The sequence below is a fragment of the Porites lutea genome, chromosome 5, assembly GCF_958299795.1.
Source record: "Porites lutea chromosome 5, jaPorLute2.1, whole genome shotgun sequence".
Lineage (NCBI taxonomy): Eukaryota > Metazoa > Cnidaria > Anthozoa > Scleractinia > Poritidae > Porites > Porites lutea.
The window spans coordinates 37501853-37529262 of record NC_133205.1 but is presented as its reverse complement, the minus strand read 5'-3'; the positions used below and the strand labels follow the sequence as shown (position 1 = coordinate 37529262).

General features: G+C 39.1%; 2 protein-coding genes across 3 annotated transcripts in view; both read right to left on the bottom strand.

Annotated features, from left to right (window-relative positions):
- The window catches only part of LOC140937156 (uncharacterized), an 87176-nt gene extending 59768 nt beyond the window's left edge, over window positions 1-27408 (bottom strand). For both annotated transcript variants that reach the window (XM_073386687.1, XM_073386688.1), the window contains exon 1: window positions 27388-27408. The gene's annotated coding sequence lies outside the window, so the exon portion shown is untranslated. The remainder of the gene's footprint in view (window positions 1-27387) is intronic.
- On the bottom strand, window positions 705-27410 carry LOC140937159 (uncharacterized). Its single transcript, XM_073386691.1, has 7 exons — window positions 27318-27410; window positions 17450-18054; window positions 16181-16384; window positions 15999-16040; window positions 11823-11897; window positions 7006-7083; window positions 705-1959 (listed from the first exon to the last, which is right to left on the bottom strand). Exons 1-7 carry the CDS (start codon window positions 27335-27337, stop codon window positions 1511-1513), a joined length of 1473 nt encoding a protein of 490 aa, XP_073242792.1. The 5' UTR covers window positions 27338-27410; the 3' UTR covers window positions 705-1510.

Below are 27410 nucleotides of genomic sequence, written 5' to 3'. Positions count from 1 at the left end.
ATTATTGATAATTAGATTTGTAAATTAGTCTCTTTTTTCCCTTTCCTTTTCCAAATTTGTAAATAAAAATCGGAAGAGCCACATAATGGAGATTTAATAAGATACAGTACTGTACTGTACTGATGGGTTTTCGGGTTCGAGTAGACAACGTTCGCATTCTGTGATCGAAGCCCCGAATGGAGTTGCCGCAGTAGGGGTCACTGATAAATTCACACCAAAATACACAAAAAAGGAATTTAAGGTACGTCTTCATTGTTCACTGATTACTGAATAAAAGGTTTAGTACATTTAACGATACTTTACGTTTGTAGACCTCGGTATTTAATAGCCTTTGCAGGACGTACAAAACATGCCCGGTCCTCGGGTTAAGCCAATTTAACTTGAGGTTAGTATTTAACCTGCTTTCGAACAACTGTGCCCAGAGTTCTAAACAAATTTTAGGAACCATAAATAGACTACCCTAAACTTCTGATTATAAGCCCTGGGCTTATACAACTTCGTAAGGGGTTTTAGGAGGGTTTAAAAAGGGGGGAGTTGGGCAGCTTATAACCGGACTCGAAAAAGTGTTTCAAAACAAGCTACACAGCAGAGCTGATCAAACAGTGGACAGGAGCGTTGTGTGACGACCCTAACAGCTTGTATTCAGGAAGGGGGGGGGGGGGGGGGGGGGCTTATGACCAGATGGTTTTCTTTTTCACTGGGTCTATAAATGAGGGGGGCTTAAAGTCGGAAGTTTACGGTACAGACTGTAGGTCCACAGACGTGGTCCATGGACCGGGGTCCTTGTTTTATATACGTTTGCCTGATCAGGCTCTCGAGCCACGAGAAAACGCACGAGCGATTCGCCGCGAGGAGAAGGGGAAAAGGAGAGCTTGCAATGATTGTGTACAAATTTTCATTTCTGCTTCGTCAAGAAATGATATTTATGGCTTCCTTTAGCTGGCTTTGCCTTGGTTGGTAAGCAAGTTTCTTGATGAAATATTCGTCGTGTAAAAATTGCCCTTTCCACTTTCCACCATATATATATATATACATCAAAATGGGCTAAAGATTTTCTACAGAGCAAAGTGGAGAACTAGGTTTGGGAAAAAGCGTAGCATTATAACGGCGAAAGGCCAAAAATTTGCATATTCCAGTTAAGCTACGATTGCCTATAGTTGTTTTACCCCTTGATTAAATGGATACGTACTTTCCTACTTTAAATGAAATCAAAGACATTCTTGTCACTGTGAAGAGATCCTTTCTAGCTGGTAGAATTTGTATGAATTACAGGATCTTTTTGGAAAAGTAATCATTACTTTTCCGAAAACATCCCGAGATTCATACAAAGTTTTCAGTCAAAATTTATACCGAGCATCATTGTTATTCATTATAAAAGGTTATCAACCAAGCTCTTCGACTGGTACAATTTTAAAAGAAGGGGATCGAATCATCATTTAAATAAAAGAATGTATTTTCGCGCATGAAAGCGAGTCTTGAATGTGTTTTCTCTTGACTCATAAGCTTACATTTAGGATAACGAATAATTGCTCTTTATCCACTCATCAAGAATCCAATCTTCGACAATGGACACAACATCATCTCTTCCCATTTCTTTGACATGATCTCTAAATTTCCCGACCGAGCTCCCTTCTTGAGAATCAAACTTCTCTAGCATTCGACGCGTTGGATTCCCAATCTGACCCAAGTACAATACCTCGTCTTTTTCTAGGCCAATCGCTTCACCAAACGACCGATAATCATCCCAGAGGGCATCTCGTAGTGTGTCCAGCTTTATACAAATTTTCCTATAAAACTTAATTGGGATTTTTTCCATCTTTTTTTTTAAGAGGTTGCTCCGGAAATGCTCTGGCACTGGTTCTACTGCGATGGTAGTAGTCTGTTGATTGCAATCTAGGCCTGTTTTTGAAGTACTTTCGTGCGGTTGTCCAACAGTGAACAAAAGTTGACTTGTCTCTCCTGTTAATAAAAAATATGAAGAGGCACTTTAGGTCACTGTATTGTTATAAAGGATGATATTATATAACCCCCCATTCAAAACTGAAAATAATGCTCTAAAGGACAACTAAACTTTTAAAGGTGGGTTGTTTTTTACTGAATACAGACAACTCGAGCCTTGCGGACACCACCGGGGAGAACTCCCTATAATGGCCTGTATGGGGAGGCTCCGCCCGAAAGGTGTACCTTTTTTTCAGGCTTCTGGTATATCAAAGGTAGGGTTTTTAACTGGTTAACGTATATTAAAGGGTACGCAAAACTGTCATCTCGGTACGTAAAAAGGGCCAAGAGAGCTCACAGCTGAATTTTATGGCTGTGTGATGGTCGAAAAGACGCTCTAGTTTTGCAAGGGTTAAATGGGTCAAAAAGCAGTTTGTTTGAAAAGCCTTGCCAAATGCTGCTAAGTTTGTTTTATGGATACCATTATTCATAAGGTATAATTCCTTCAAAACGTTGTTTATTTGAAGAGATTCGCCAAGCGCTTCTGCACCTAAGTCGCCGCTGGCATTGCATTCAAGACCTAAATAAGTTAATGTACAATTAAACGAAAGAGCTTCTGCGATGGCTGATCTTTATTTGGGGCCAATCCTATTATTTTTATTGGTGGCAAATTCATTATTCACAACCAAGTACTTCAAGGAGCAATAAGATTCCAAGGCTTGAGCCAGTGCCACGGTGATTGAAGAGACGTCAGTATTCTGACTCAGATCTAAATATGTTAACACAGAATTTGACCCGAAGACTTGTCGCTAAAGCCGTGGCCCCAACACCACTGACCTGATTTAGCGGAAGACTCAAATGTGTCAACGAACAATTTGACTGAAGACCTCTTCCGATTTTTGCGGCTCCTCCATCATAAATCACGGCTTCACTTAGATTAAGATGAGTCAAATAGCGATCTGTTTGAAGATACTATGCGATTATTTGGTATCTTTTATCTGAGATCCGGAAACCATGTATATTTAAATGTGTTAAAAAGCAACCTGGCTGGAAAATCTCTGCGAGAAGCGCTCTGGAATAGAACGATTATTTCGCCGGAGTTGGTACTTCAAGGGAAGGCAGCATGCGGAACCAGCTGGGGCACCTTAAATTTAAATGAACCAGTTTTTTCTTAGAAACAAAAAGATGTTTAATCGTTGTTAACGGAGACGGGTGAAACGCATTGTTCACAGTTAAATCAGTCAGCGTGTTGTCGATTCTCTTAAATACTCAGAGTACACGAAGCGGGTACTAGCTCTTAGTTTAAGTTCCAATTTGTTCAATGGAAAGCAGCGTGCTAGTACGTGCACCATCTTTTGATACTCCTTTAACTCGCTATCGCCATCTTTACACTCAACAATAATAAAAAGGGCTTTATTCACGACTTCGCTGAGAACCTTTTTATCGGGTCAGTATGGGCATCGTACCTAGATTCCCTTACTATTCTTAGTGTGCGCTTCCGTAAAATAACTATCCTTTTAAGTTTAGATTTATAGGTACACCCCTAGCTAGATTGCAATAATGGAAGGATGGAAGGATCATTGAATTATACAAGGTACGAAGAGAGTGAGCAGAGGGAAAAACCTGTAGATTTATGAATGATGCCCATAAATTTAGACATTTTAGTGGCTACTAAAGATATATGAGATTTCCAGGTTACATTGTCATCTAGAAGAACACCAAGAGGCATAGTTTCCAGGACACAAAGGATAGGCCGCTCGTTTATAACAACTTGAAATTCAAAGGACTGCTTTTTTTGCCAAGGCTTAAAAACCATGAAATTAGTCTTAGATAAATTCAGTGAAAGCATATTTGCTGCAAACCAGGTTGACAATTTGTCCAATTCTTAAAGGTCTAAAACATAACAACTTTCTTTAATTAACTAGACATGTTGCGACGGTACATCCGTCATCTTCAGTGTTACATATTTTGAATTAGTATATACACACTCAGTGATCTTGGTGATTCAAGCAATCTGATTGGTTCGCTATCTCGGACTATTCAACAATATTCACCTTCTAGCGAGTGGATAATGTGTGAGCTCAGTGTTTTTCCCATCTTTTTAGAGAACGATCTTTTAAAAGTCGACAAAATCCTAGGGCTGACTTCTTTTCAGGCAAGAAAATACTTGGAAGGGTTCAATACGGCGTTTTTCAATTTACTGTAGCTGAGTTTTGTGCTCGATGGATTGTTTACAACTCTCGCGTATTCGCGTAGAAGAAGCCGTTTCGTGAACACAGCGTTTTCTAAAAAGAAAATTTTCGCTCAGAAATCGAAGTTTATTTATGAAAAACAAATTTCAAAGGAAATGTTTGCAGAAATTCTACGTTTCAAGTTTTCAGGAAAAAGAATGATACAGGAAGACGACGTCTTACCTCGAGCAACCGAGCCGCCATTTTTGTGAGCACTTCATGCGAAGAACGACACAACAAACCCTTTTGGCTATAAACTTGGCGAGTCAATAGAAAACAATAAAGCTCTACTTTTCTCCTCAGGTAAGGAAACAGTTCAAACTTTTAGCGGTTCCATTTAAGCCATTACGCTGTCGGTTTGCGAAATGATAAACTTGTGAATTGCCATGTTTGAAAATTCTGTAAAGATCTATTTTTAAACTTACGAGTGATTTGATCTGTCAATCAAATCGTACTTTTTAATGGTTTTCTCTCTGATTTTGTTGAGATCACTTCGTGTGTATATACTAAAACAATTATTCTTTTCAATCTCGGTGAATAGTGGCTTTGGAAATATTTACCTCGCCGCTTTCGCGGCTCGGTAAATATTTGGCCACTAATCCCCTCGATTTCAAAGAATAATTGTTAATTAGTCGTTGAATTTAAATCGCGCGCGATGTTACAAAGTTCGTTACATTGCGTTGGCAATGAAAAGTTTAAAATTAGTGAAGCTTAGCTACTTACAAGGAGAGAGCCAAGTTTATGTGTTTCACCTGCTGGTTGAGGTAGGGTTTCTCCAGGTACTTAGAAGCTGCAGAGTGCAGCATCTGAAAGCAATTCGGTGTGCAGGATGTTCGACAAGACTCTGAACTCTGCAGCTGTCTAAAAATGTTCGAAGACCCGTCGGAAAGTAAGTGCTCGCGCACTCGTGTGGAGAAAAGTCGGCTGGTTTCACCAACATAAAAAGCATTACAACTTGCACACGAAAATTTATAAACCACACGGACGCAAAGGGACAGCAGCTTTCACATTAAAAAGATTCTTGATTTTGAAAGTAGTAAAGACAAGCCTTATATCAATAGGTTTACATAACTGATTAACAAGTTTGCGAATACTTCTCTGTGCCGTGACTGAGATATGCCCACCGTAAGGGAATTTACAATAGAACTTGGGCTCGACTCCTGAGTGAGGTTCTGTTTTCCTTCCCTTGACTACTGTCTCAATATATTTAGAAATATATTTGTTTATAAGGTTCTCAGGAAAGAGATTCCTCCGTAGAATGACAGACAATTTTTGGAGGTCAGTGTGGAACCCCATCCAAGTGTGGTTTATCTTGAAGGTTCTATCAATCAAATTTTGATTAACCCCAATTTTTAAGTAAAGAGGGAGAAACTCAGATGACTGGTGAGCAAACCTGTAAAAGTTTTTTTCCGGCGTTAAGTGGTGGTCACGCTTAGGTGTGGGTCGGTGTTGTTGACTAGAACATCCAGGAAAGGTAGACATGGTCAGTTTCCCGCTCCATTGTAAAGTGTTTATTAGGGTGTTGATTGTTGATGTAATTGAAGAAAAAAGTTGCATCCTGTTCTGAATGGAAAAGGAGTCTGAAGCAATGAACGTGGATGGAATATGAGGTTGGGGGAGATTACTTAAGTATTTGGCCTAGCTGTAGTTATAGGCGCGTATGGAGGGAACTATAGGGCGAAATGGGGGAGTGGAATTTGGCGCTCGTGGTTTGTGCATCTTAGGGAGACCAAGGATGCACAAACCGCCGTCGAGACTTGTAGAACACTCTGTACACCGGATTGCTTTCAGATCCTGCACTCCGCAGCTACTAAGTACCAAGTGAAGCTCAAAGAATCTATGTTCATAAAATGGGAGAAACGTGACCTCAACCATTGCCAACGCAAAGTAACGAACTTGTAACATCGTGCGCGATTTAAATTCAACGGCGATTTCAAAATATGTAACAATGAAAATGACGGATGTATCGTCGAAACATGTCTGGTAAATTAAAGAAAGTTGTTATGTTTATGCGGTTGACCAATTCTCTATTTTATAAATTGATTAGGGAAACAGGGTCACTGTGGGAGATAAATAAGGTTGTGTCGTCAGCAAACAAGATTGTTTCAAGTTGAGAGGCCTTAATTAAATCATTGACGTACAGGATAAAAAAAGGACCCATGGGCAGACCTGTAGTTGTTGAATTCAACAAATTGTGACCTATTGCAAAAGTAACTTTTGACCCATTCTAGTGGTAGACCCCGAACCCCACAGTGTTCAAGTATATTGAAAAGAAGGTCGTGGTTGACCGTATCTAAGGCTTTCGAGAGATCTAGAAATACTCCAATAGCTATGTTCGATAGCTTCAGTTGTAGTTCATCTTCACACCATGGAAAGGGACACATCACCCCTGTTGTCTCGTGTGATAAGTTAGACAAGTTTACCTGGATTGACGGATGGGGGAAAACAGAAATGAGGCATAATTTTATCCGCGTTTAAAATAAAATACACTTGAACACTGAATATTAACAGTCGACGAAAGTTCACGCGCATTGGACTTATCGTTATTTAGTTAGCATTTTCATTTCAAGTGTCCCAGTCACCACAAGCAAACCATTCCTATCACTAGTTTTTGTCAAACACTCTCTCAGAGTGTTGTCAAATTGTTAAAACTATTGAAGTACATTCACAAGAAAGTATGGTGTCTAATTATAAAATATGTAGAGAGAAAATGTGATCTTCCTCTTATAACTCCCTTTGATAACTGTATGCAAGGCAATTTGGTTTTCCCTTGTTTCTTGCCATTAATAAAAATTTCACTCTAAATCAGTTATTATCATAACTGCTGCAAACCTACCATAAGTTGTCACCGGCGGGTCTTGAAGAGAAGCATTTGACACAGCAGATTCTTTTGCCGTCAAGTCATGAAACTTTTCTGCAGGTGAAATAAAGAGGAGAAAGGAAAAACGTCGACTAAGAAGCGTATTTTCAATTTTCAACCTTTCCCTACGTAAAACAATTTCCCTCTTATGACTTAGAACAGAAGCATATAACCCCGAAGTGTCTAACTTCCCCTTATTTGTTTAGAACCATGCTGGGGTTTTTAAGCCGTCCAATCAGAAGCACAGAAATTTTTTTGCCCAAATATGGAACCAGAGAATAAGGTCGCGTAATGTTTTGACACAAACTCTTTTTAGCACGCGCTAGAGCTCTTTCGGTATCAAGTTAAGCCGGGCCCACAAAGGCCGTAAGATGCTTATCATGAATAGTTGGCTTTGTCTTGTTTGGAGTAAGTCAATCCTGGTCATCTTGAATTCCGATTTTGGTCAAAGTGTACTTCTAAAACTGTAATTGCCCTTTGTAGTGCTTCGTTTACATCGCAACACAGTTTTCGTAACATTAGCGCTGCAATCTCACGTTTCAGTGATTCCATATTAGGAAGTAAATCTTGATTGGTCTCCAAGAAACTCCAGCATTGGAACAGAATAGAGAGGAGAAGTCGTTACGTCACGTTGTCATGGTAGCAAAATTTTTGGATGAGAAAACACCGAAAATTCACTTAAAAAGTAAATTCGCACTGTTTCAAATTTCATTGATCTTATTAATTTTCATTTAATTTGTCAAATGTTGGCGAAATGTTCTGGATTGAATTCGAAAAGACCGTATCTGAGTTTAGAAAAAGAAAAAAGAAACTTTTAGTGGTACGTTCACCTACTCCGTAAAAACAGGAGGACATTTTGTATGCGCATGCGCCAATACGGTCAGTTGAAGTGCTTGGGAATTGTTTACGTTCACTACTAGTATTTGCAGGCTGTTTTCTGGAGCTGAATGACGTATATTGGGTGCTACGTTCCACAAACCTGTTCTTTAAGGTATCGAGGCATTTCTACGATGAAAGTGAGTTTATTGTAGCCTCGCTGTCGCCCTTGAGAGGACAGTCTTTCCTTTCGTAAAACAGTACATAGAAGACAAGATGGCGGCTGAATGTTGCTACGACCTCACATTTCGCGCACATTTTTTGAGCAGCAGGAAAAGGTCAGTATGATAATTTCTCGTTAAACAATTATCCTATGATATTTAATTCTTTTCAAAAGTATAACGCTATAACGTCCATTTTGCCGTGAAACTGCATTTTCACCCTTTCGCTGGCTTGTTTATCTCGAAATCTTGCCTTTCTCCCCACATTAAGTTAATGATTAATGGAACTAAGAATACTTGCGCGAATGAATGGTGCTTTAATGAAGGCTGTGAAAAATCGCCCTCAGCAGTAATTTTAGCTTTCTTCACCGTTACGTCTTCGTTGAGAAAAAAATGCGCGCAATTCAACTATACATTCTTCTACATTCATATATTCAAAGCCTGAATCCAATACTAAAAATATTAAAATTTAAATACCTTCAAATACGGCACAAACCTTGTAACCAATTGGCCACAAAGGCACAATCTTTTCCACGAAAATCCTCTAACACCGCGTCCCCCATGACAGCTCGCCTCGCCAGAGATTTCATATGAACTCGAGGATGCAGTTCAAATTCCCCCCCCGCTAGTGCATGGGGATCAAATTCCCTACCCCCTGGAAGACTCTGATAATCAAATTCCCTCCTCCCCTGGACGGCAAAGGTGTCAAATGCCCGGGGCATGCCCGGGGCATGCCCGGGGCATGCCCGGGGAGGGGATGTTTTGAAGCTTCGATTTGACCGATACATAAGACCCTCGAAAACTAAGACCTAAGACCTAAGACCCGTCTTAGTTTTCGAGATTACGAAAACTAAGACCCTTAAATCGAAATCATGGTATCATTCAATTTCAATTCTTTCATCGTTGTAATGTTGATACGATGGGAAGTATTCACGGTGTTCTTTCATCCTTCTTTCATTGGCCAAATCGAAGGGGACATTTAAAAGATCTCACGCTACTTTTTGAAAAGAGTGGGAACATTAACATGGTGGTGTGCACATAATTCACGTAATGCGTTGCGCGGGTTACAGTTAGCTCATAGCTGATAGCAGCTGCCAGTGGTGCCTTTGTATGATGACGTCCACGCATACTAATATACACTTAATGTCAGATCCCGAGGGAAACAGTTAGTTTTGTTTTCCCAAGAGTCCTGATGTTTCCCGAGACGAAGTCGAGGGAAACATCAGGACTCGAGGGAAAACAAAACTAACTGGTTTCCCGAGGGACCTGACATTAAGTGTTTTGTTATACTTCTAGACTTTCACTTCAACAGCAACAAAAGAATAACCGGAGCGAACCAAAACAGTCGACTCGGTACTTATAACAACACAAATTTAATTCTCAAAACCACTGAATGAATGATTTACAAACAAAAGTACTTTCCTCATATTATCTGCATCTTTTTCCTCCACTAGCTGCTGTTTTTCTTCTGGGAACTTCTGGGATAACTTTAAAAATCGTTGCTTTTTAGCTTGAGGCTTCGTTTTTGTGTTGTTGTGTTCATTCACGAAAAAGAAAACTGGCAGGACCTGGCAGTGTTTTTCCCGCCTTCTGTCACACCACTTTCCACCATGCTTTGATCACGTGCTGCAATGTATCCCGAGCGGTATACATTGTTTAATGTATCACGATCGGGATACATTTGATTTTAGTCAAGGCCACGTGACCAAGAATCAACCAATGGCAGTCCCTGTTTAGTTGAGTGAAAGTCTAGGAATATATAACAACATGTAATGTTAACATTTTATGCAAAGAGGACACGTGTGTTGTCCTCCGATCTCATCCACGGTATTTCATCCCACGATAGCCTGTTCCAGGCTCTAAGATAGCCGGGTCCGCTGAATTGAGAAAGTGCAAACACGAAAATAACACGGGAAGAAACTGGGGAGAGAAGGGGCGGCGGAGCCTGTAATCATTTGTCTATCCCTTCCTTTTTTCCTTTTTCCTGCTCCGCCAACTTTTCGAGTGCCTTTCACTTTCGCGTCTTCCCCACCATCTGAGAGCCCGGAAAAAGCTAATTCCACGACCACCGGATTTAACAGACTGGGTGGACTTAAACAGAGGCAGCACCAGTAGAGGGTCAGTTTCTATGTGACGCACAGTTTAACCTGCTTAACGACCTTTCCAAGGTCTTTAACTTAGTTTAGACCACTGATCTGCCGTCTTCTTTCCGTAAATGAGACGGATCTTGTTTACTGTGGGTAATGTCGACCGAGATAGCAGTCGATATAGCGGTCGACACTCGGTCGATAGTCGGTCGACACTCGGTCGATAGTCGGTCGACACTAGGTCGACAGTCGGTCGATACTCGGTCGACACTCGATCGACACTCGGTCGATATAGCGGTCGATAGTCGGTCGACACTCGGTTGAGACACGGTCGATAGTCGTTCCGGATGTGTCTCGGCCGATATAGCTTTTCGTTCACCGACACCTCGCCGACACTTCGCCGACACTTCGCCGATAGTTGGTCGATACTTGACCGATATATCGGTCGAGTTTTTTGTAGGTCTGTATAGTTTTTAGTCCGTTATCAATAGCCCTGGAGAAGAAATTGAAGTAAGATTACTGAAATATAAACCGATTGCCCCCATTGACACGTGGAGATTCTTGAAAAATTCGCATTTTTGGACATTTTTCGGTCAGTTGTGAGTCCAAACTACTCAAAATTAAACATGAAAGCATGCCTTTCTTTGCAAAGGACAGAGCAAAAGGACAGGATAATGTAATGAGAACGTATGAGTATTTTCCTTGCTGTAAATTGAAATCATTCCCACAATGAATGAATGTGTTCAGTCTGCTGGATATTTTGTCACCTTCCTCGGCGCATTATCAGCGCGTTTTATCAATAACTGATATGATCGTTAAACAAAGGACTGTTCCCGTCTTCAATGCAGAAATATATAAGTTTAATTTGTGGTCTCAGCACAAACGAGAACTTGGCGTGATGAAGCAGGTCAGAACCCAATAACCTTTTCCTATTCATTATTCGTCTACTTTGGGACTGCGGGAGCAGTCGTTTCACTCGTCCTTCTTTAAGTATTCTTCCACTGCGGGACCACAGGAGCAGCAGATTCAACTAACTTAGGCTGACACAGGTTCTGTTTAACAGCTAAAAATCAGACGATCGGTGATGATACAAACTGGAAAAAAAAAAGGTTACCATGTCCTTAGTTCCCAGTGCTCTTCGGTTCGCTTCATAGAGTAATCGCGCCTCGCACTGCCACATGTTCCCCCATCGCATGATAAAAGCCATTGGACTCACCTGATAAATTAACACACGAATGATATTCGAACGACAGTTGACCGATATACTACCGACAGTTGACCGATATACCACCGACAGTAGACCGATATACCACCGACAGCTGACTGATATACGTACCACCGACAGTTGACCGATATATCACCGACATATGACCGATAGTAAGTCGAGGTGCGTCGTCGAAGTATCGACCGATACTCGGCCGATAGTCTATCTCAATATCGACCGACTATCGACCGACTATCGACCGACCATCGACCGACCATCGACCGACTATCGACCAACTGTCGACCGACTATCGACCGACTATCGACCGACGACCGACTATCGACCGCTATATCGACCGCTATGTCGACCTCTATATCGACCGATATCTCGGTCGACATTACCGACATTATCACAGTAAACAAGATCCGAGACTACAAGTAGATATAATTGTCATCTCGAGGTTACCTGTAAGACTGTGTACTTGGCCTTCAACTTTTCCGGAACGAGTCTCTAGATTTTCAAACCTCTGCTCTGCATTCTCTACAAAACAGAAGCATAATGTTTGCAATTTTTAGATGATCAAGTAAATAAAAAGCAGGAAACCATTGTATTTTTTTGTTATGGAACTCTTGAGACTTTATGAATCTACACGTCATCAATGATACCCTATATCCTTTTCCTACTTTGATTTTCATCCATTACTTTATCTTACTTCATTTGAGTTGTTTTTTACTGCTATTCCTTAGTTGAGTGGTAGTTATAGAATATGTCCTCTCTTAGATCTAGCGTTTTATCTATAACTAGTTGGAATGTGAATGGTTTATCCGAAAATTTCTTTATGGGTAACAAATTATCAAATAGTGATTTTTTACATTTTTTCAATCATTGTGATATAATTGTATTGACTGAAACTTGGAGGTCAGATGAAATTTCTTTGCCGGGTTATGAATTTTTCACAAACCCCAGTAAAAAACATCATCGAAAGAAAAATGGCAGATCTTCAGGTGGAATTGCTCTTGGTTTTAGAACTACCTTCAAGAAAGGCATCCAATTAATCTCATATCATACTAATTTTTTGTGGTGCAAAATTGATAAAAACTATTTTGCTATAGATCAGGATATATTTTTATGTGCCATTTACGTGCCCCCTCGGGACTCGCCCTATTTTAACCCTGACATTTTTGATGATCTCGAAAACCACATTGCTTATTATAGTGCAGAAGGCTTTATTATGTTGACAGGTGATTTCAATGCTAGAACAGGCTCTGCTCTAGATTTCGTTGACATTGATCAAAATAATCATATACCCGGCGATAACCTCTTTCCTAAGCGCAACCTAAGAAAAAGGAGAAATTACGACACCCATATAAATGAACACGGTAAATCACTACTAGACATTTGCAAGTCATGTGACTTACGAATCGTAAATGGGAGGACGACAGGAGACTCCTTTGGTAACATTACTTATCATTCTCCAAAAGGAATCAGCACCGTAGACTACTTCGTTGTTAGTCATGAAATATTAAGCTTGACGGAAAATTTTATTGTTAAAGAACCAACAATTTTCTCGGATCACTCTCAACTTATCTGTTGGCTGAATATTTCCCCATCAATTTCCCCTCAAACAAATACTCCTCCGCAAGCAAAAGCATTTGATCTTCCTAAACAATTCATCTGGAATGAAACTTCAAGAGAACACTTTCTTAATATCTTAAAACAAGATAAATTCCTCTCACGATTAAATCTATTTGAAAATACTAATTTTGCCATGGACAGTGAAGGCATTGATTCTGCTACGGAACATTTTACAAACATTTTAAATGATATATGCGCCTGTTCTCTCAGATTAGCTTGTACACAAAAGAAACCAAAAAAGCATAAATTATGGTTTGATAAGGACTGTGCCCTTTTAAGGAAAAATTTAAGGGGACTATCTAACAAGAAACATAAAAAACCTTATGATGAAAGTCTCAGACACGACTATCACAGCATGCGTAAAAACTTTAAGAAATTGGTTAAACACAAAAAAGCAAAATTACTAGATTCTCAAGTTGAGGACCTCATACAAAACAAAGACAGTCAGAAATTCTGGACTTACCTCAAATCTTTAAAAGAAAAACAACGCTCCCCCTCTAACAAAAACGATATTCCAGCTGACAGTCTATTTAGCCATTTTAAACGCTTACATTCGGTTTCAGACCCCCCTTCTTTTTATACAGATCCTGTTTCCTTAAAGGAAGACATTTCCAGTTTAGAAGAAACGAAAAACATTCACAACTACTTAGATAGCCCTATTTCAATTAATGAAATAGAAACTACGGTCAAATCACTTAAGTCAAGGAAAGCTCCGGGACCTGACAAAATTCGTAATGAAATGTTGAAAGCCAGCGTACAATTCTTGAAAACCGCACTCCAAAAATTATTTAACCTTATACTCCAAAGTGGTTTTTACCCTAGCTCTTGGTGCGAAGGAATAATAACCCCTATTTATAAATCTGGAAACAAGCAAGACCCGGGAAATTATAGAGGTATATGTATAAATAGTTGTCTCGGAAAGCTTTTCACCTCAGTACTTAATACCAGACTGAAAAATTTTGTAATCGATCAAGACATATTGCATGAAGCTCAAATAGGTTTTTTACCGAATCATCGTACAACTGATCACATATTTACCTTAAGAACACTAATCGATAAATACGTCAATCAAACTACAAAAGGAAAATTATATACCTGCTTTATTGACTTCAAAAAGGCTTTTGATTCGGTTTGGCATGATGGCTTATTCTATAAACTCCTTCGGTACAACATTGGGGGAAAATTTTATGATTTAATAAAGCACCTTTATTCAAAAACTAAATGCTCCATAAAGTTTTCCGATTGTCAACGAACGGAATTCTTTAACTATTGCAAAGGGGTTAGACAAGGTTGTATCCTTTCTCCTATGCTTTTCAACCTATATCTAAATGAAATCCCTTTTTTACTTGACCGACAAGACACAGACCCTATTATTTTACCAAATGGAACTCATCTGAACTGTTTATTTTATGCAGATGATCTTGTTCTAATTTCCCATTCAGCCGAAGGACTTCAAAAAGCGCTTTCTGTGCTCGCTGAATATTGTAACAAATGGTTGCTATCTGTTAATTCAAAGAAAACTAAAGTTCTGATTTTTCAAAAGAAATGTAGAAAATCAGTCCTTAACAAATATTGTTTTAAGATAAACAATGACAAAATAGAAATTGTTAACAATTATACATACCTCGGTATCAATTTAGCTACAAATGGGAACTTCAATGTGTGTAAAATAAACTTAAAAGAAAAAACACGACGATCGTTTTTTGCGATACGACGCTACCTTGATTTCTTGAAACTACCAATTGACATAACCAATAAACTCATCAATTCGCTTTTCCTCCCCATTCTTTTATATGGATCTGAAATCTGGGGCATATATACTAAAGATGATTTTAACGCCTGGGAAAAAGACATAATTGAAAAAACGCATATATATTTTTGCAAACAGTCCTTAGGCGTAAATAAACAATGTCCAAACGTCGCTGCTAGAAATGAACTAGGTAGATTACCGCTGAAATTAACTATAGATACCTCAATTATTAAATTTTGGATTCATTTACAAAATATGCCAGATAAAAACATAGCAAAACAATGTCTACAACTCTCCCAGGAAATGGCCGATAACAACCAGCCAGGTTTGATGCAGAAAATAAAAACTATATGTAGCAAGTACAACGCAACCGCCATAACATTGAATGAAAACAACGAAAAAGTCTTCACCTCTTACATCAAGCAAAACATCAATAATGCTCTAACTGAGCATCAACTTACCCTCCTTAAAACAAATAGAAAATTGAATTTTTATACTACCTTTAAGAACGATAATAAAAAAGCAGAATTCTTAAATATGATTAAAAATCCACTTCACAAAACCTCACTCAATAAATTTCGACTAGGAAATCATCGATTACATATTGAAACAGGCAGACACACAGTACCTAAAACTCCCGAAAATTTAAGAATATGTTATCTATGTCAGACGAATGAAGTTGAAAATGAACTTCATTTTCTATTCTTCTGCAAACTTTATGACAATTTACGTTTAAAATTCTTCAGTGAAATATCTGATAGATATACACTTTTCAAGGACTTAGATGTGACTTCAAAACTTTTATTTCTCTTTAATAGTATAGATCCCTCTGTTTGTAGATCAATTGCTGCTTTTGTTTTTGAATGTATGCGTTACAGACATGATATGTTATTTCAGAAAAGAATATAATCTTTTTATTTTGCCATATATTTATAAATGATATATTTGTACTTTATTCATAAGTATTAGATAGGTAATGCCATGTATAGATATGGAAATACCTTAATAAATTGTTGTTGTTGTAATAGTGACGTCAGTATAAATATGAAATTAGGTTGGGAGAGGTTAAACAGGATTACCTTGAAACGTCTCTAGATTTTCAAACCTCTGCTCTGCATTCTCTACAAAACAGAAGCATAATGTTTGCAATTTTTAGATGATCAAGTAAATAAAAAGCAGGAAACCATTGTATTTTTTTGCAATAGTGATGTCAGTATAAATATGAAAATAGGTTGGGAGAGGTTAAACAGGATTACCTTGAAAAGTCTCTAGATTTTCAAACCTCTGCTCTGCATCCTCTACAAAACAGAACCATAATGTTTGCAATTTTTAGATGATCCCACAATTAAATAAAAAGCAGGAAACTATTATATTTTTACTGTAATAGTGACGTCAATATTAATTTGAAAATGGGTTGAGAGAGGTCAAAGAGGATTACCTTGAAAATTCTTCAGTCTTTCCACTGTCTGTTTCATCTCTTCAAGAATTATGGCAGCGTTTTGTAGTTCCTGTTGTATCCTCACCCTTTCTTGTTCAAATTCTACTGACAAGTTGTTCACATTATCTTGTAAAAATCTTACTTCTTGCTGGACAAGTTGAAGCAGTGCTGGGTCTACAGGAGAGTTCATACACAAAAGAGTCCCTGCAAACAAAGCAGGACGATTAAATTGGACATTGAACTGTAATATCTACACATATACACTGTACGTACGGCAATATATTAAGAACAGCTAACCGGAAAGAAAAGGAACATCCAAACCTCAAAAACTCATTAGTAATTCATAAAGAAAAAACAAAAGAAATTCATGTTTAATGGTGTCTTTATAGCTGATAAAGACACGCAACTTTATGTCCAATTTTTGAGACCAAAAAAAACCCAAATCTATTAATGTTAGTTCAAGCTAAGAATGAGTTGTCGATGTATATATGATCGAGATTTTGAAGCCAGTGAAAAAACTCGCAGTGGTGTATTATCAGGTTTAAAATCTCTCGGCTTCACCTTATTGGGTTTTTAAACCAGATAATACGTTCCTGCTCGTTTTTTAAACAGCACATAACTCAGGCGACATTTTAAAAATCACATGTACTTTTACAAAAAACAGCTTTTGTTTTCTACGAACCTTTTGAACATAATTTTAGAATGTAGAGTGAAACATCATTTTCACCGAAATCAGTTGAGATTAGTTTTCCTTTCTGTCAGGGGTGTACAGTAAGGGTCAATGATTGAGGTTTAGGTATTAGGTCTTGTATAAACAGTTTCACAAATCAAACCTACCCCATAATGACTTGAATAAATTTTCCATTTTTTATCAGTATGGTGACTCTCTTGGTCTTATATAGGGCCATGCTATTCAATCAGCTTTTAGGGTTTTTGCCACTGTGGCAAAATTTGAGAAAACAATATGCATCTTGTTTTAAGAAAAAATTATCTCAAAAATGTTAAAGGGGAATTACAAATTAAAGACAATTCCACCATATTGTTAAGCTTTCTCTTATTTGGTGTCTACTGTTGATCTCCATCTATTTTTTTTGTCTCTGCTGGGGTACAGCATAATTATTTGGTATACATATTTGACTGAAACACCTCCTGATAACCCTTTAAAAGCACCATTCAGCTCAGTAAGGTCAGCAAAGGTTTAAAATTTTAACAACACCAATAATGCTCATCATTCATATTATATTAAAAATTATATGAAACTTATAGTACCTTTAGTCTCCCAATCTTTCAGTTCTTTAAGGAGTTCTGCTTTATCTGCAGCAGGTAGAGCCATGGCTCTCACCAGGTCTTCCATCTCAATAAAACTCTGCTGAAACTTAACAGGATCCCACTTAATGAACACACAGTGTGCCCAGTCATTCCTGACAAGGTTCCTGACATCACCAGCTGCAGCTTGCACAGTAGCTGAGAACACAGGTACACCACCAAGCAGTGTGAGGACAGCTGAAGCATCACAGTGGTCATCAAAAGCATTAAACTTTGCCATGAAGTTTTCAACATAGAGCTTGGCAAAGTCAATGTGAGATAACACTTTACAATCAAACAAGGAAAAGTCGTATTTTCCATCAGGAAGCTTTGGGTGATGACTGTTACTATTGATGTTCTCATACTTCAAAAACCTTCTTCGGGGCCACCTTTGCAGACGAAGAGATGTACTTTGTGTATGAATATTGTGGCTTGTCTTGAGATTGTTGTATTCCTTATCAACCTCTTGTTCCACAAAAGGACGGATTTGCGGCACAAGGATCTTATTGAGTGCTATTCCAATGACGAGCCATCGTTTCTGATTCTCTGTCAGACTAAGGTGACTTGACCTGAAGATTAATGAAGCCAGTTACAAGATCTTACAAGATCAAATGAAACTTTACACAAGCACACGGTCTGTACATGTATAGTCAACATTACAGTTGAACCTACCATAAGAGACCACCTAGCATGTGCACATTTAGTGGGAGGTGGTCCCATAAGCATAATTATTGTCACTGTTCCATTGTTCCATGTTGTCACTGAAAGTTCCTGTATAATCTGAGTGGTGCAGTATATATAGCAAAAAAAGAGACGACACAAATCATCAAGTGGTTGCTTATAGGACTGGTTAAAAACAACGGAAAACTATCAAAACCCAAATTTTGTAGGCTCTTTAATCTTTCCAGTGAGGTGAGTTTATTTATCCATTACAAAAATCTTCTCAGAATAAAAGAGACTCTTGATTTATTAAGCTACCAGCTGTAAGTTAAGTAAGTTAATCATTGTTAAGTGTGTTTGTACTTAAGGTGCCTTACTACAGTTTTTTTTCCAATAACATTGTGCACAATGCGCATATTGCTAAGTTAAGCAAGCCACGTAAGATCTCTCACACATGCAAAACTCACGCGAGCAAGACAAGGAAAACGCCGAGAAACCTTCCAAAAAAAATTCCCTATTATTCTGGGGTTTCTCAAGAAGTAATTTTGTAGCAAACTTTTTAGATATTTAGGTTCAGAAAATGTGAGTAAAACTTTTTTAAATTACTGCTGGGTTCTCATGGGTTTTCGGCTCAAGAATATGACAAATTAAAGAGATAAATTTTCGCACTAGCATGTCACCTACATGTATGAACATTATCTTCGACAACTGAAAAATGTTACAAGTGGATAATAACTGGTTTTGTACCTGCAGTATCTGTTCTAGTTTATGATGTGTAAAATACAACAGTTGCTTTTGCAATGAAAATACCAACTTTAAATATGCACTTGAAACAAATGAGAAGAAAATGTACAGAAAATGATTCGTCTTCGAGCCGAAGAAACAAAGGAACACGACCAGACTAGATTAGGGTTCACTTTTTTGATCTGTTTTGCAAGTTATCATCAATAATTCCTAATTGTGTTGGCAATCTAAATATTCTATGAATTTAAAAATAACAGTTTCTCTACATGGCGTGGTTCTAAGAAGAATAAAGCTAAGTCACATTTTGGTCAACACTGTCACTGACAGGGGGTATGTGATAAACAAAACAATTAATTTTGCCTGCAGAAGCAGACATGAAAGCAGACGTACATTAGTACCTTTATATATATATAGCTCCCATGAGAGACTTCTGACTGGCAAGAATGAGCAATGACTTTGTCCACAAAAAATTTTTGAGAAGTCTTTCTCTCAAGGTGGTTTGCCACGATGAATTTACACACCTTAATACTCGGAGAAACTATGTAGCCACTTTGTTAACAAATAAATTTTCTTTCATGTTCCAAAGCAAAGTCTCCATGAGGCAACATTGCTGCTGACCTGCTGCTTTCAAAGCTCCAAGCTTATGGTCTATGTAGGTTATGTAGCAACTCCTTGGCTCTTCTAAAGTCCTATTTTACTAACAGGAAAAACAGGGTGCGACTAGGTGACACCTGTGGAGAATGGAAGGCAGTCAAACGCAGATGCCCCAAGGGGTCATCACTTGGCCCAGTGTTGTGGAATTTTCATCAAAATGATCTGTTTTATGAAAACATTCGATCTCAACTGAGTGCTTATGCTGAAGACCACCAAATATATAATATATATTATTTCGGGTGAGAAGATTGACAACGTCGTCAGCAGTTTTGAGGAGGATGGGAATACAACTGGTCACTGGTATAAATCCAACTACCTCTCGGGTAATCCATCGAAATATCAAGTACTGGTTATGTCAAGAGCCAAGCAGGAAGTTAAGAAAGAGGTGCACATCGATGGCCATACAATTCGGCAGGCTCAAGAGATTAAACTACTGGGGGTGATACTTGATGTCAACCTACAGTTCTCGGAACATATTAAGCAAATTTGCACCAAAACAAGCAGAAGAATTGGCGTGTTATCTAGCCCTTGTAAAAATTTATCAGCGATCGCGCGGCGATCGCGCCGCGATGAACGCGATCGCGGAGCGATGGCAGCGATCGCGGCGCGATTGTGCATATCGCGGCGCGATTTAGATTAATCGCGCCCTCGATAGCGACGCGGTGATCGCGATCGCGGCGAGGTTATAGCGATCGCGGCGCGGTGATCGCGATCGCGACGCGGTGATCGCGATCGCGGCGCGATGATTTTGATCGCGGCGCGATATCAGCGATCGCGATGCAATTGAAGTAAATCGCGCTTGCAATAGCGACGCGATGATCGCGATCGCGGCGTAGTGATCGCGATCGCGGCGTGGTGATCGCGATCGCGGCGAAGTTATAGCGATCTCAACGCGATGATCGTGATCGCGGGTAGATGATCGCGATCGCGGCGCAATTTTGAAAAATCGTATCTGCGATCCCAAGGTCAGGATTGCCATGCTGGCGATGAAATCGCGATCGCGGCGAAGTTACAACGATCTCAGCCCGATGATCGTGATCGCAGGAAGAAGATTACGATTGCGGCGCGATTCAGAAAAATATTATCCGCGATCTCAGGGTCAGGATTGCGATCCTGGCGATGAAATCGCGATCGCAGCGGTATTGTACTTATCGCGGCGTGGTGATCGCGATCGCGGGGAAGATAGAGCGATCGCGGCGAAGTTATAGCGATCTCAACGGGATGATCGTGATCGCGGGAAGATGATCGCGATCGCGGCGCAATTTTGAAAAATCATTAATCTGCGATCCCAAGGTTAGGATTGCGATGCTGGCGATGAAATCGCGATCGCGGCGAAGTTATAACGATCTCAGCCCGATGGAAGAAGATTACGATCGCGGCGCGATTCAGAAAAATATTTTCCGCGATCTCAGGGTCAGGATGGTGAAGATACAGCGATCGTGGCGAAGTTATAGCGATCTCAGCGGAATGATCGTGATCGCAAGAAGACGATTACGATCGCGAAGACAGACAGTTTTTATTTTAGCTCGATGATATTAAACGCTATGCAGCTTATGGGGTCGTGCGATTTTGAAAAATAGTATCCGCGATCGCAGCGACATTGTACTTATCGCGGCGTGGTGATCACGATCGCGGCGAGATTTAGTAAAGTCAAATCCGTGATTTATATGTCAGGACTACGATCCCGGTTTGGTAATCGCGATCGCAGGGGCATTGTACTTACTGCGAAGCGGTGATGGCGATCGCGGTGCGATTTAGTTAAGTTGTAATCGGCGATCTTCGAGTGCCATATTGCTCTCGATCGTGGTGCAGTAATCGCGATCGCCAGGTGGTGATCACGATCAGTTCTAATTAAGTTCGCGTCCGCAATCTTGTCATTATGCCATTATCGCGAAGGAGATAACCGAGGATCACAGTTATCGTCGCCATTTCTGTTATAAGTCAGTCGTATGGTTATTATTCTTTTTGAGCTCTCACGTCTTTTACGTCCCTTTTAGTCTGGTTTTTAGCTCGTCTTGTTATTCCTTATCGTTCGTGGCTTGTTGGTTGTTTTTTTTTATAACTGGCTATATTTAATTTGGTGTTATCAGGGACCGCCTTTCCCGTTTGTTATGGGCCGTAATTCGCACTGCGTTTGCCTTTGCACCCTTTTCTTCCACACGTTAGTTGATTCACACAGTGCATTGACTCTAAGGTTTCATAATGAAAGCACTTAATATTTTCGTTATTGCTTTGGAAAAGTAATCGAGGCTAGTATGCATCCTTTGGCTTACTAACAGGCTTTCTAACTTTCCAGATGGCTTTCAAACTGGGGGGTATTTAGTCTGTGCGAAAACTTACTCGTGAGTCTCGAATGTTTCTAAGTGTCGAAACGGCGTCGACTCTCAGGCTCTATGCCCAAGAAACCACAACCGCTCTACTGCTAAGCCATTCCTGTTTTCCTAATCCCTTGGTAATTCTAAACGAAGATATAATACTTTCAAACGATTATATTTAGAAAAAGGGATTTTGAAGAAAATCAAAAAAACATTCTGACTGCCGTGCAGTTTAGACCGTTCCCGGCTGCCGGGCATATTATTTTATTTTTATATTCCATTATGTTGTTCTTCAAAACTTGCGATTGTGAAAATTATTAGGGCAGGCAAAATAGTAATAATATTATAATAAAACACTGGAAAGTTAAGTAACTAAAAGACTACAGAAATATATCAATATCGGGAGGTCGAACATTCGGAAAAACTACAAGCTTATAATAACAGCCATTTTCAGTTTGTTAGAACTTTATCGGTTTCTAGAGAAGGCACGGTTTTCCTCGTGTTAGAGTTGACCAGAGTTACATTAGCAAAAAACTAGGAAACCTTTTCTCGCTCACCTCTAATTGAGTCATTTTAAGCCCAAGGATGAATTTCTGTTACGCTCCAGGCCTTAAGCTGCTTTATATAAGGATGTAATCAACATGATTTTTACTTAATGGTCCTTAATAACAGAAATGAATCCTCTACGTGACGGTTTAATCCAGAGTATTGGGGTGCGATCCATTCAACCAAAATTCCAACCGGTCCGACCGGGAAAATTGGTCCACCTCAAAAGGTGGACCAGTTTTTTCGAAACTTTTCCGCTTGGACCGAACCGATCCATTGAGGTTTGGACCGAAATATTCCGGAAATTTTCGTTGAATGGATCGCGCCCTTGGGGACTGGATTCCAAAATCCGATTTCCCGCCACTGCGACGCGGGTTCGACGCGGGTGGCCAAGATTCAAGGCTGACGCGTACCTTGAAAAAAAAAATTGCTCTCCATTTCACTTGTCATGCAATTGGCAATGGCCGTTTATTGCTGTTTAAACATTGGAAAATTTTTATTAATGATTCTTTTGACATGTTCAAAGTTCAAACAAAGAAACGTATTTAAAGAGGTAAGTCTACTCACTTCTTATTATCACTAAGTTTAATTTTAAACCTAATTAAGGTTAAGCTTGATATTCATTCGGTGTTGTCGATTTTATACTTTCCGGCACTTTTCATAGTTTATAACACAATTAAGGTTAGCCTTTTTATTAGGCTTCTCAAACAAACAAAAGCTAAAAAATTCGAGCTACCTTTTAATAGTTCGAGAAAGCAAAACTTCTGATTTTGGAGCCTTCGTTTTTTAGCTCATTTTTTTATATCCTTCGAGGGGTGTAAGTCTTAAGCTACTTGAGCTGGACAACTCAGTGATTTGTCTTGATTTGAATATATCAATACTCTGATTTCGGGAATAGCTCTCTTGGTTAACTGGTTTTAATTTCTCAACAGGAAAACCGCTCTGGACGTACTGTGGGGCATAAACATGACAATATACCAAGAGCCATAATGGCCTCTTGAATATTCTGCAGCAACAATTAATCTGGCAAAGACAACAGTTGTGAGTACCCAGTTTGTACATTATGTAAATTTCAAAGTTAGCGTTTTAGGCTGAATACAAAACATGTGGGACGTCACCTTAAATTAGCTTAATAAAGAAGTATGGAGAATTTCAATGAGAATATTTAAGCACGGTAAATGAACATGAAACAAATCATTAGCGTGAGGAAAAAAGAAAAAAATATTTTTATCCCTAATAGGATGAACCAATCTGAAGACATGGACAAGTGGATCAAAAGAAAAGAAACCAATGCATATAGGCGGTTTCATTATCTCAATACTTCAGGATATAAAACGTTTTACTCTGCTCACACTTAGCTAAAAATAAAAAACACGATTCACTGAACTCTCACATAAGACCTTTCTTTTGAAAATTCATTCCCTATTTAGACCCGTTTAAGTTGAAAATTTAGCTTTATCTTGACATGATTTATACTACTTTGCTTGCAGATTGAGTAGCTTCGATCTTTCCTAGATAAGTTCAGATAAGTTCGGATAAGTTCCGGCCCGTTTTAATTTGTGATGTACGTAATTTTCGGGAAGAAAATAAGGTTAAACTACAAACGAAACTTTTATTGATCTGTTTGCCTTCTAAAGCTCGATTGTCGTAGGTGAATTTTCTTCTGTTATTGTTGCTTTTTTTATGGCGCGTTAAATTACTTGGATGTATTTTTAGTTCAGGTATATGCAATTAAGTGTTAAGAAAGCTAATTTTTGGTGTACACGGCGTACAAGAAATGTTCTTTCGACTTGCAAAAAAAAAAAAAATTCGGTTGTCTGGTTGAATTTTAAAACCAAAGTTTAGATAATATTCCAAAGTAAATTTTGCGTACTATGTCCTTGGTCCGGCCAAACTAGCCAAATAATAGTGATTGAAAAGGGAAAGCCTGTTTGAAAATTTCCCAGTAACACTGCACTTTGTTTATTAAGCAGTGATAGAGAAGGCCATAAAATGAAACTTATATTTCATTTGGGAGCTGTAGCATTTAGCAAAGTCAAAAAACTTTGGCAAGCAATGGGCCTAACAAGGAAAACATTACTCTGCACGTCCTACACGTGCATTATGACGCACGCGACTTAGACAACATTTTCTGATGGGAAGTTTTTCTTGAGGACGTAAACAAGCGACGACAAATTGATTGAATTCATTTAAAATGGTGGCGAATAGACGTTTTCACGGTTTAGTTTCTTCGAGAGACCAAACGTTAGCTCTTTACACAGAAATCTCAGTTTGGTTTCGAATTTTAAGTGAGCAGCCTATAAAAAATATAAAGGAATTTAGATCAGATGGTGCTTGGAAGGTTTCTTTTTACGCACTTTTGAAGTTGGCTTCCAATTAAAGTGGCCAAAGTGGCCGGAACCACTGGCCGGACCAGGGGCCTTCAAACGGAGCGGTCATTTTCTATGATGCACGATTTTCGGCAAAGCTCAGAAGCTCTCCGTTTGTCACAAGTTAGTAAAATGTTACTGCAACTTTCAGGACAAATTTCAGCTCACTGCTCTTCTTCTGAGATAAGAAATACTCATTTATGTCTTTTTCGTCCGGATCGTGATCGCAACGAGAAATCCGGCCGACTGAACCATCTGCGATCGATGACAGCGATCGCGGCACGATCGCTCCAATCGCGCCGCGAACTTCGGCCAAAAACGCTAAGCGATTAATGACAACGATCACGGCGCGATCGCTCTCATCGCGCCGCGAAATCCGGCCAAAAACGCTAAGCGATCGATGACAGCGATCGCTGAGCGATCGCTCTCATCGCGCCGCGAAATCCGGCCAAAAACGCTAAGCGATCGACGACAGCGATCGCTGAGCGATCGCTCTCATCGCGCCGCGAAATCCGGCCAAAAACGCTAAGCGATCGACGACAGCGATCGCTGAGCGATCGCTCTCATCGCGCCGCGAAATCCGGCCAAAAACGCTAAGCGATTGATGACAGCGATCGCGCCGCGATCGCTCTCATCGCGCCGCGATCGCTCTCATCGCGCCGCGAATAACGCAGTGATCGCGCCGCGAAATCCGGCCAAAAACGCTACGCGATTTTGACAGCGATCGCGCCGCGATCGCGGCGCGATCGCTAATAAATTTTTACAAGGGAGATTAAGGAATCTGATCCCCACAACAGAAAAACTAACAATCTATAAAACAGCAGTCATGCCACACTTCACATACATCTCGTTTGGCTTTTCTGTAAGGCTAGTGATATATATAGGCGAAAACTGGAGCACATTGTATTAATGAAAGGGGCCTGCAGACAGTTTACAACGACTGGTCCACATCGTACGATGACCTTCTAAGCAGATCAAGCAAAAATGACAACACCTTATAATCGGAGGCTTCAGGATATAGCCATTTTCATGTTCAAAATAAAGCACAGCATGTTGCCAAGCTCAGTAGCCGAACTATTTAACTCTAGCCACACAAACTATAACCTAAGAAATGCAGACTTCAGACAGGAATGTTTCAACACTACAAAATATGGCATACACTCTCTCAGGAATTTTGGGCCACTTCTTGGTCCAAAATTAACCGCGAGATAAGATCAGCACCTACACTCAGTAACTTTAAAAAGGCATCAGAAAGACAGAGATTGCCTTGTTAATAGATGACTCGTGTGACGACTGTGTCCTTTGCAAGAGTTAGCATTAGTTCGCCTCACCATTTTACTCTTTTTTAGAGTTACTCAATTTACGATCCAGAGGTATTATTAGGTAGTTATTTATTAGAACTAGAATTTAGAGTATAAATTATAATTAGAATTTACAATATATTACTAGAGTTTTATATATAGGATACAGTCTCCCCAATTAGTAAGGCACACTGTGCCTGTGCTATAAGATATGAGACTTTAATAAAGTTCATTATAATTATTATTATTATTATTATTATTATTAACAGAGTCCTCACAAAGCTCCAGTTGACTTTTAACGTAAAACTTATAGTGTTACTCTTTCATGCTAATATCCGTACCACACGAAAAAGACAAAATTTGGTTCGGTTTCACAAGTGAAGTAGTATTTTCATCCACAAATCGAGAATGAAGTGAGGTTTAAAAAAATCTTATTAAATGTCACCATATGAGCCTTTTTAGTGGTGAATGTTTAGTTGTGGTAACCATGCTGCATTAATTAACAGACTGCTGCAAAGATCGGTCGTCCAAAACACATTTTTAGCTTGACAAATGGTGGCCAGAGTGCTACAAATCAAAGGCAGTCCCAAGGAGAGATTAAAACAAAGTGCATGCTTGATCTCATGAGCAGGGTTTCCCTGAATGATGATGCATGCGCAGTGTTTTCGTCTTTGGATCAGGTTGTAAAAAGACAATTTCCACCCTAAATTTCTCAAAACCTAGAGCTGTACAACCTGCATGGGTTCAAATTTTGAGGATTGTTAGGGAACAATATCATGAAACTGTAAACATTTTTTCAAACAAATCCTACAGATAGTTTTTTGTTTTTTTAGTTACTATAAAAAGAAACAAAATTCCACATTTTTGGCTTTTGCAAACATTCTGTCTAATAGGATTTTTCTCTCTCTCTCTAAAAACAATAATATTTCTAAGCTTAAGTACTAAATAAATCCTGAAATTTTCAGATGGGGTCGTACAGCTAGTTTTTAGTTCCCTTTTTTGGGTGCTCGGTCACTATATTTAACGTTATACTATGCAATAAAATGTTTTTAGAAGGTAAAATGATAATTTACATCAATTGAAGTGATTACCAGTTCAGTAGAACCCTTCAGTTCCTAAAAAATGTTCCCATTTGAAAAAGTCAATAGTTTTCAGCTGAAAACTGTGGTAAGCCATTTTAATTAAGCTGAATCGATCTTGTGTGTCCATGCTTACAAAGATTTATACTATTTATAATGCTCACCCAGATAAAGATGAAGCCATTCCAAAACTGTATTTGAAAAATCAACACAACCTAACTTCTTCTCCCCTTTGTGTCATCCTGTGTCACAATATA

What these genes read in the sequence shown, in the direction of transcription:
- LOC140937159 (XM_073386691.1), bottom strand. Translation starts at nt 27,337, where the DNA reads ATGGCTTCATCTTTATCTGG. An exon ending in AAGACTGAAGAATTTTCAAG is followed by an intron (nt 16,041 to 16,180) that starts GTAATCCTCTTT and finishes TCTGTTTTGTAG; the next exon opens with AGGATGCAGAGCAGAGGTTT. An exon ending in CCCGCCGGTGACAACTTATG is followed by an intron (nt 1,960 to 7,005) that starts GTAGGTTTGCAG and finishes TTTTATTAACAG; the next exon opens with GAGAGACAAGTCAACTTTTG.